The sequence below is a fragment of the Aethalodelphis obliquidens genome, unplaced genomic scaffold, assembly GCF_003676395.1.
Source record: "Aethalodelphis obliquidens isolate GAN/ISIS:26980383/991018 unplaced genomic scaffold, ASM367639v1 scaffold116, whole genome shotgun sequence".
In the NCBI taxonomy this organism is placed as follows: domain Eukaryota; kingdom Metazoa; phylum Chordata; class Mammalia; order Artiodactyla; family Delphinidae; genus Aethalodelphis; species Aethalodelphis obliquidens.
In genome coordinates, this window is record NW_020838060.1 from 1,347,474 (window position 1) to 1,357,271 (window position 9,798).

Consider the following 9,798-nt stretch of genomic DNA (forward strand, 5'->3'; position numbering starts at 1 on the left):
TCTGCCCAGCAACAAGGTCCGAGACCCTGTGGGACCAGAGGGTCAGGGGTTAGTTCAGAGGGAACAAGAAAGGAGAATGAGGATTAAGGAACATCGTGGGCAGTGAGCTGGGAAAGGGAAGAACTCAGACCTGGAAGAAATGTGGTTGAAGTTGAAAAGAAAACTGGCTGTGGGGAGGCAAAACTTTCCTTCAGGCCAAATCCGGTTTGCTTTTCGGGTCAGCTCACCCAGCACAGGGCCTAGCATTTGGAAGACACTGAATAAGTATTTGATGGTCTGATGGCACAAGCCATGGGGAAAGGGTTCTGGGTAGGAGAAACAGGATCCTCAGGGTTTCCTGCCAAGCAGTTTTTGGCTCCAATCCAGGGATAAATTCTACCTCTCTCCCAGCTGTTTGCTCTAGAGACCCAGGAGCTGGGGGCTGAGTTGCACTGCATCCCAGCTGTCTCTGGGAGAAGGATCAGCTGAGCCCCACTCAGCCTGGGCTCAGAGCACTGGCAATAAACAGCAGGGGGCTCCTCCAGGTCTGGGAGGGAGGAGCTGATGTCCCAGGAAGAAAAGGCACCTTTTAACTCCAGCCTTGGCCTGGGGACTCAGAAGACCTGGGGACGGAGAGGAAATGCGGCCATGGGGGGAGCCTGCCACCCAGTCCCAGCCTGGCCCCACTTACGGAACTGAATGAAATATCAATACTCTCGGTGCTGGAGGAGAGCTCCTGGGAAAGGGCCGGAGGGCAAGGGGAGAAGGAGGGGGCGGGGAGGGAAGGGAGAGAGACAAAGGCAAAGAATTTAGCTCCAACTTGGATCATAACTGCTTCTCTTGTGTAGCTCTCTACCTTTCCGCTTTAATGAAAGAAAGTCAACCCACAAATGCCACTTGCCCAGAATCTTGACACTTGTGGAAGATGCTGGAAAGCTAGTGCAAACCTTGAGGTCAGGAGGGGTGAAGAGACACTGTCCTCTGCTTTTCACTTTCTTCCCTTCTATTCTTGCCTGCACAAGTCTTCCTTCTGGGACAAATCCTAAAGCTGGATCCCTCAGGGAGGTAACCGCGCTGCCAAGCTTCCCTGCTTTCTCTTCATCCACTCACATGCTCTCAACCAACCCCTTCTCCATGGAGACCACCATCGAGAGACTGAATTTAACAAGCTTCATGGCCCCCACGCTGGAAATCCCATGTTCCTCCAGCTTCTTGGAAACATCAAGGAGGAAGCAGAAGAGCTAAACTTTCAGTGCCAGGTACATCTCCTCTCTAATCAGCCTCATCATCACCCTGGGAAACCTAATCCCAACCTTCAATCATGTGACAAGGGATACCATGGACCCATGAGCATGAAACTTCTGGGCTAGACGCTGCTGGGAGTTAAGGATGAATAACTTTCTTACCTACCAAACTTCTGTAGGCTTCCTATCAGGGTATTTCACATGATACTCAATAAATTACAATTTTTTTGACATAAGTTGGGGAGCCAGGTACCAGCTGAATCCATCTGAGAAAGCTGAGTAGCTGAGCAGCAGCAGCTGTCCTAGTCCCAGCCCAGGGGATTTAGCTAAAACCTCACCCCATTCCTATGTCTTACTGGTGTCTGTAAGCAAAACAGGGGAAAGGGCTGGTACTGAAGCTCATTCAGCGGCTCTGCTGCAGCTCGTGCACAGGCCCATCCTGCGTTGTCCACGAAGGTCTCCCAGAGCAGGAAGAAGGGGCAATACGTGTACACAAATGTGCAGCAAGGGGCAATACATGTACACAAATGTGCAGCCTTGACTTGAGAGACAAAGTCCAAGGAACTCCCAGGGCAGGAGGGCAGTGGTCACTGAGCTACTCTGCAATCCGCGTTTCAAGCAACTACTTAATTCAATTCCACGGTTTAAGTTCTATTCTAGCTGGAGGTCCTCTAGTCAGGTCTTTCTTTGAAGAACCTAGGGAGAGGGGCACTTTGAGGCAGAAGCCAAGCTGAACACTCTCCCAAGGCAACAACTGCTTTGGGCAGGGGTGGGAGGGAGAATTGAGGCGAGGATGCTAGAGGCTATGGTGACTTACTGGTTCAACTTTTACTCATGAGCTGGGTGGGGAAGGAACAGCAGGCAGGATATTGGTTCCATGAGCCACGCTCCAGCTGACTCTCCTACAGACAGGACGGTCCTGACTCATTAACAGCCTTGGGGGAAGGGAGTTATATCATGACCTGCTCCTCTCTCCTACTCTGTAGGCTTGAGTCACTCAAACTGAGTCAGCTCCAAGGAGAAAAGCTTGAGGCCAAGAAGCTGACATCACACTCTATTAGGCTGAAAGGCCTGCTGGGGCTTACAGTGTGATACGCAGCATATTTCTCTGTACAAAGGTTATAGCCCTGAGAAGACAAAGCTGATCTACAAGTGTCATTATGTGGGGTGCGGGGCTAGCAGCTAAATTACTGCCCCCTGCACCCCCAACCCTATGCCAGAATATTTACCATTTGGTTACAACTGCAAAACTGCCTGAACAGAGTTCCCTGACTAGGCTGATAGAAACTGCTTTGAAGGAGTGGGCTTGGAAGGGTGGAGAATGGTGGGGGATGGAAGGAATCAGTGCTAGAGCCCTCTGAATGCAGGGGAGAGTGTAAAGGATTCCTCATTAAAAGAAAACAACCTTCTGTGAGATCTGGGCAGAGAAGAACTCTGTAGGGATACCCCAGGCAGGAAGAGACTTGTATGAGCACCTGGGCCTTTTCTTTGAGGCCTCTCTTCACCCTCCTGAGCTTCCCTACGGGTGGCAGGAAAGTAGGATTAAACTCTGAACCCACAGGAAAGCAAGAGATGGGGAGCGGTGTGTCTCTCCTTCTGGAGTCTCTGCTCAGACCTGAGATAATTATGTTTTGTTTTAGGAAGCTGTATACTTCCTCCTCATATGCAGGAATCAACATTTCAAGAGAGTCACAAGCTCCACCAAGAAACTGTTAGAACTAATAAATTCAGTGAAGTTTCAGGATACAAAATCAAGAGCCACAAAGTAAACAATTTCCTAGTTAATGCGATCTCCATACTCCCTTGTAAGTTCCTGGAGTGAAAGACAGCATTTTATCCTACATCCTCCACTGCCTCTAGTAAAGGGCTCCACACAGTATACAAGCTCAAGAGCTGTATGTTGAGTGAATAAATGTTGCATGATGGGGAGAAGGAGTATTAGAAAGAAAGAAAAACAATTCCCTTGGTATTTGGGAGACAAAGGCCTTGAAAGATGTATCCTCAAAATGCCAAAGGGGTTTGGAGAGACCTCTGTGCTGAAGACTCCAATGCTTAGACTCCTGGTGACTCTCACTCTCACATTTCCTGAGGAGACACAGTGGATTCAGATGTCTCTTTCTGCCAGCATCAGATAACATGGGAGTGCCTGGGGACGTGGTATCTCCTTCCTTTCCTGGATCTACTGACCCAAGATAAAGGAGCCAGGTTGGGAAGAATGGCAGCTGGAGAAGCCAACCTAGAGGATTTAAGCACTCACAGAATAACTGTGTCTCAGCATCACCCCAAATCCCATCCTAGGCAGGAGTTAGATGCAAGGAAGAGGGACTGAGGACCAACACAGAGTAAGAAAAGCCAGAGGCCTCAGTTTTTCTGGTCCTAAGATGAGAATTACAAAATGCCTGCAGAGAAAAGCCAAGAGGCACCAAGGGATTCACTTGCAGCTGCTCCCACTCATACTGATACAGGCTCCCTCTGATGCCCCAAGAGGAGGAGCTCCCAAACACTTCACGACCTTAGTCCCACCGGCTCTGGATGATTCTTCTTGCTGTGCAACAGCCTCCCTTCATGACCCTGGGCTGCCCTGCCAAGCTCAACCAGAAATGAAAATGGTCTCTTCTGGTTCTGAGAACACTTGGGCTCTGCCTGTGCATGGATGTGGAAACCTTCATGGCTAAGGGCTAGGCTGTTCTTCCCCATATGGACTCTGACAGCTGAGGCCTGGTCTGATATGCACTGGTTGAGAGACCTGGGGCAAATCATCTAACCGCTCTAAGCTGTTTCCTCAATAGTAAAATAATACCTGTCTCTTAGGGTTGTTGTGAGGGTTAAGTGTAAAGTATTTGACATGATGCTTGGCGCGTAGTAAGTGCTCAATAAATGTTAGTTCCTTTAGCTTCACTATTATTCTCATAATAAAATACCGAATTTCCAGAGAGACCAGGCTCTGTAGTCTCCCCTGCTCTTGTCTTTTCCCTTCCCTAGTCACTCTGACCTCTCTCTAGTTGAAAGAAGTCCCATTGTATCAAAAACGTGGGTGGGTTATGTGCCCCACAGAGGCAGATGCCAGCACAACTATATGCATTTTCCAACAACGCAAATTCCTCGTTCTTTTCTCCCTTCTTTTCTAGGCTAGGCTGGCAGCCAGGATGGGAGCGTGGCTGGTGGTGAGTCGGGGGTGGGGACTGGGGCACCATTGTCTGGCTGGGACATCAGGTCACTGATACTACTGGTTGTCCACTGGGCAACTTCCCCTGCTATCTGTCCAGATATGGAATGAAAGGTGGGTATAACCTACTCATGTGCTTATCTCATCCCTGCTCTATATCCTAAATGGGATACCCTGACTGCTGCTTTCTCTTCTTTAGGTTTCAGGTCCTTGACTAGACACTGGGTATGCCCAAGATTTACTCTATTACCAGGACTGCTTCCCTCTTCCTTTTGTGCTTCTCCCAAATGATATGGGAAAAAGACAAGACATCTTTTCCCCCAAGGAAAGGCGGGTGGGAGGGCATTCTGCAGATGCCTCAATGATAGGGAATGAACCTCACCCTTCTGTCAACAAACAGCAGGATCTTCAGGGAGTGGGGGAGAGGGATTATGAGGAGGAGTGGCTAGGAGAATGAAGCTGAGGTTCTACTTAACATCTCCCCTCCCGCAGCACACACAAAATTCACACACAGGGTCCCTTCTCCTCCCCCATGGTTGCTGCTCTAAGAGGTCCTGGTAGATATCCCAGGTTTCAAGTCAGGCTGGGGAGGATCTCTGCCACAGTTCTCAGTAAGAGAATGGAAGTGCAGTTTAGTAAAAACACATTGGACAGAGTCAGGAGTGTCAGCCTTGCTGTTAGCTATATGACCTGAGGAAAGTCACTTTATCTCTCTGGGTCTCCAAGTTCTTCCTTTGTAAAATGAGGCAGCTGGAATACATGAATTCTAAGGTCTTTTTCCATTCTAACATTCCATGCTTTTATCAGTGAAATGAAACAGAGGGACGGAGAGAAAAGGACAGAGGAACCCTATGTCAGACATCCTGGCTCCATGCCACCTTGCTTACCCCTGTCCCTCCCGGGAATTTTACCTCATCCTCATTCTCCACTTTAGGATTGCTGGCTGTTCGTTTCAGGTTGCTGCTGAGACTTATGCTGGCGGTGGCATCTGACTTAGAGCGCTGGTGAGTCCTTTTAGAGGGAGACAGCCCTGTGTCAGGGGCTGGGCTCAAGGAGGGCAGCTCCCTCTTTCGGTGAGCTGGCTTCAGCTCATCTGAGAGGATTAGCTTCCGGAGCTTGGTCCCGCGGGAGTGTCGTTGAGTGGAAATGTGCATGTCTGAAGAGTAGGCCCCCAGCAACAGGGCACACTGGAGAGAAAAGTTAATGCTCTGGCGGCAACGGTGGACGATGTAGGGCTTGATGGCATCACCCACGTCCTCATCCATGTGAATGTACATGTTAAGCAACTGGGGCAAATAGAAGTCCACGTCCTCATTACGAAAGCAGAAGAGCCGGTTGCCGATGTACGCTTGCACTCCAGGCTCCTTGGAGTTATACAGGTATGAAATGGCCATGGAGATGTCAAATAGTTTCGACTCAAACAGCCTCAGCAGCCAAGACTGTTTAGCTGAGTTGTTCTGCCGCCGCCTTCTTGCTCCCTTGGCTGTGCCCGAGGCCACTGTGGCCCCCATCTCATCTTCCTCCTCCCTTATCTGAGAGGGTGGATCGTCCAGGCAACGGATCTCACTGTCCACACCATCCCCATTGACCAACTCCAGTGGGGTGCCTCTGCTAGAGATGGCCACGCCTCCATGCAAAAGCTTGACTTTCTCCAGCACCTCCTGGCAGGCCTTCTGGGCCACCTCAGGGTCAATCACTGATAGTTCCCCGACCCCCTCCGTGATGACACTTAGCAAGGAGCCCCCATTGTTCCCTGATGGGCCAGGAGTGGGCTCAGAAGTTGGCTTCAGCGGGGCAGGCTCCACTACCGTGTCCCCCATGGCCACAGCCAGACTTCGAGCTTCCAGGCTACGGAAGGAAGGAGGGAGGGAGAAAGGAACAGAAAGGGAGACACGTACACACACTGGTTAGTGGTGCCATCCTCAGGTCTTCCCTTCGCCATGAAACCTTCCCTGGCACCTCCTCTCTTTATGTCTTCCTGGACTCATTCAAAATCAGATGAAAAGTCCTCTCCTCCCAGGAAGCTTTCCCTGACTACCTCCCTCCACTTCTGATTGCTACATTACTCTTCATTCCTTCTGCACTTAGTTACTCAGCTTAGCCTTTATTCTTAACTTGTATTTGCAGAATGCTGCTTTATATGTGTTTTGTTCATATAGGTTTACAAATTCTTCAGGTAAACTGGGAAGCAATTCTGGTTTTAATTCCCTTGTCCCCAACTCTTCAAATGCTTTTCTATCTCCATATCTCCCTTTAAATGCCTGCCAATAACCTTTTCCTTTTCCTCTTTGAACTGTATTTTCTTACTCATATAACACTCCATACACTGGTTCTGAACATCTCACCTTTATTTAGTGTTAAAATCTTCATGTATTTTTCTAGTTACAGATAATTTCTTACCTTCCCTTTTAGACTCAAAGTTCCCAAGAAATACCATACCAGGCTTCACTGAGAAGAAAAAGCTCTAAAACAACCATCATCCCTGCTGAACTGTGCCGTTTCTCTGTTCGTCTGACTTCATGACATCATTCTCCCTTTCTCAAGTGCAGTGGCAGCTGAAGGAGAGTGGAAAAACTCCTGAACTTGGAGTCAAATAGGCTGAGGCTCTAAATCCTGGCTCTGCCATTATGAGATGTGTAAACTTATACAAACCACATTATCTTCTAAGTTTCAGTTTCCTCAATTGCAAAATGGGAAAAACATATCTACTTCTTATTGTTGCTGTGTAGAATAAATAACTTTATGTGTGTAAAGGGATCTAACAGAGTCCCTGGTGCACAGCAGTACTTAACAAATGCTAGTTGAATCCTAATCACCTAAAAGGTTAGTAAACAATGCGTGTGCACACACACATGTTGTTTATAAGGGAAGTGAATTGCAGTTAATACTCGTTACTTGAGACTCTTCCAAAACAATTATCCCAACACTACTTTCCCCATTCTCATACATACACCCCAAGAACTGAAGGGGCTGTGAGAAGGCAAAAAGATATCAGGCTGGGACTCATGTGTCTAGAAAGTCCAAAGAACAGGGAGGGGCAGGAATCACATAACCAAGAATCCCTCTCTGGAGGGACTCTCAGAAGGAAAGTCAGCGAGAGAACACTGTTGATAAAAGCCATTGCCGTTCTAGAATGATTCTTCAGAGCCTCACCAAATCCAAATCAGGAGAATCAGTGCAGAAGAGGAGGAAACTTCAAAGCAAGGACTGGGAGAGGCACACTGTTAATGTCAGATCAACCCAGCTCCGGAGTCTGGCTGTAGTCAGCAATGGACTCAGAGGCCTTTTCACAAAAATACAAATAGAGGGAATCTAAGACACACTCAAGAGCATGAGCAAGAGAAAGGCAGAAGCAACTGTGGAGCTGGAATGCAGGTAATTTCCAACTGATAGTGACATCAGCTTTGACACTAGTGAACCTGGTTGCATATACTTTGGGTAAGTGGAAGAAGGCTCAAGATACAGATTCTCTAGTCACTCTGCAAAGCCCATGTTTCCACTGCCACTCTTCCAGTGCCTCTTCTTGCACCTCTGAAATGTTAAGACTCAAGGTTACCTTCATTTGCCCAACATTATATAGTACAGCTCCCTGACTCCCAGCAGTCAACCACTAAAATTTTGCAGGAAGACAGATGGGGAACTTAAGTTCTCAGAAAGCATCAAAAATGGCTACTTTGGTTTATCTTTCTCCTAACTCTGTCAAGCAAGAAGTTCATCCCCAAATGTAATTTCTCTGATGCAGTTTTGAGCTTGGGATCAGCAAAAAGGTGGCAACTCTTTCACTATGCTCTCTCCCAAATTAGGCAGTGCCCTCTGAGCAGTAGAACCAGCATGGCTGCCTGTGCGGATCTGTCTCTACTCGCAACTATGGGTTGCACAGGAATAATAAGAAGGAAGCTTTAGTCATTCCCTGCCGCACCTTTGTAGGACACTCTGCACCAGAGGGTCACTCAAATTCAACTGGGACCACTACCTTTTAGGTCTGCTTAGAAACTCACACAACAGCCTCAATCACTTTATACAACCAACTCTTTTTTCTCAATCTCTCTATGCTTGGCACATTTTTCTCTTTTACTCTACTCCAGAGACTTCCAAGTCACCAAAAGCTCCTAAAAATCCACTTTTCAAAAGTTGCAAGGGAAATGAAGTTCAGACATCCTCCACAAACAGCATCTCAGACTTCACTAGGAAACACAAAAGATTTGGAAATGGTCACAATTGGGATTATTACTGGCACCAGGAAGGAAGGAAAGGAGACCATCATTTCTTTTATTCCAGGGCTCAGTTAGAAATCCCACATCACAGTATTCAGGGGACTTCCCGCTGAATAGAACAGGTCCCCAATTTGGCAGCCTCTACTATCCAGGGAACAGACAATGTCAAGAGAAGGAGGAAAACCAAACTCCTCTCGGGTATAGGCAGCTCTGCCACTAGAAACTACCAAACTGGAGCTAGGCCTCCCTCCTGGCCTTTCTGAGCCTCAGGAACTGCCTGCATCTGAAGCAAGTCATGGGGAAAAGGAGGAGTTGAAGGAAATTTAGCAATTTAGGCAATAAGAAATAAGAAATGGATTCTCCCAAACCTAAATCCAGAGATGGTCCTCAACATCAATTCATTCATTTTCAAATGCAAAGAAAATATAGCTTTGATAAGTAACTATTCTAAAGAGAGTGAAAGGACTAGAAAGTGAAAAAGGAAGAAACAGTTTCTGTATTCACCACCTTTCCCCTTATAAGTCAGAGAACAAGAAAAACACAAGAGAAGGAAATCCAGACCTCTAGGATCAAATGACTCCTACGGCTCTCAAGGACATTCAGACAACTGAGGCTCCACATTTCACACTGGGAGCCTAAACTGGCCTTCCAGGGAGACTGGAAGGGAACTGAAGAGGCCAACCCGCCCCAGACTAGCAGCTGGCTTCTAGGAAAGGGGTGTGTGTTGGGGGGTGTGGGGGGCATGTTGAAAACCGACTGGCTCCACACGTTATGTCTGGGCAATGCAGGGAATCTTCAGCTGAGCATCAGAGGGTTGTTCAGGGCAAAGCAGAGAACAGCAGCAGTGAAACAGGATAGAGAGGGTACATATGCATGTGTTCTGTGACTGAGCATTTAAGTAAATGTCTGCAGAAGACTCCGGGGGGAGGGAATGCTATCACTTAACATGGCTTCCCGCCTCTCATCACCTCAAAAGATTCTAGGCAAACAACCCTCCATGGCCTCCGTTAAAGGACTTGGTGGATTGTTCTCTGGTAGCACAGGATATAAGGAGCCCCAAATCAATTTCCTCACTCAGTTAATCACCACTCCCTTCTTAAAATCTTTTTCCATGAACTAGATAAATACAATTGCTTCAGATCAATCCTCACATTTTTTTTTTTTTTTTTTTGTGGTACGCGGGCCTCTCACTGTT

General features: G+C 47.7%; 1 protein-coding gene across 14 annotated transcripts in view; it reads right to left on the reverse strand.

Moving 5' to 3' along the window:
• The window catches only part of PI4KB (phosphatidylinositol 4-kinase beta), a 29,297-nt gene that overhangs the window by 14,973 nt on the left and 4,526 nt on the right, over window positions 1-9,798 (reverse strand). For 6 of the 14 annotated variants that reach the window (XM_027097629.1, XM_027097628.1, XM_027097627.1 and 3 more), the window contains 3 exons: window positions 6,829-6,944; window positions 5,301-6,237; window positions 671-715 (listed from right to left, as the gene is read on the reverse strand). The exons of 2 other annotated variants lie outside the window; for them this stretch is intronic. In XM_027097629.1, coding sequence (XP_026953430.1) covers window positions 671-715; window positions 5,301-6,237; window positions 6,829-6,869 — 1,023 coding nt within the window. In that variant the 5' untranslated portion in view covers window positions 6,870-6,944. Of the gene's footprint in view, window positions 1-670; window positions 716-5,300; window positions 6,238-6,789; window positions 6,945-9,798 lie in introns of those variants that run through there. 6 more of the 14 variants (XM_027097632.1, XM_027097633.1, XM_027097635.1 and 3 more) reach the window with 4 other exon arrangements.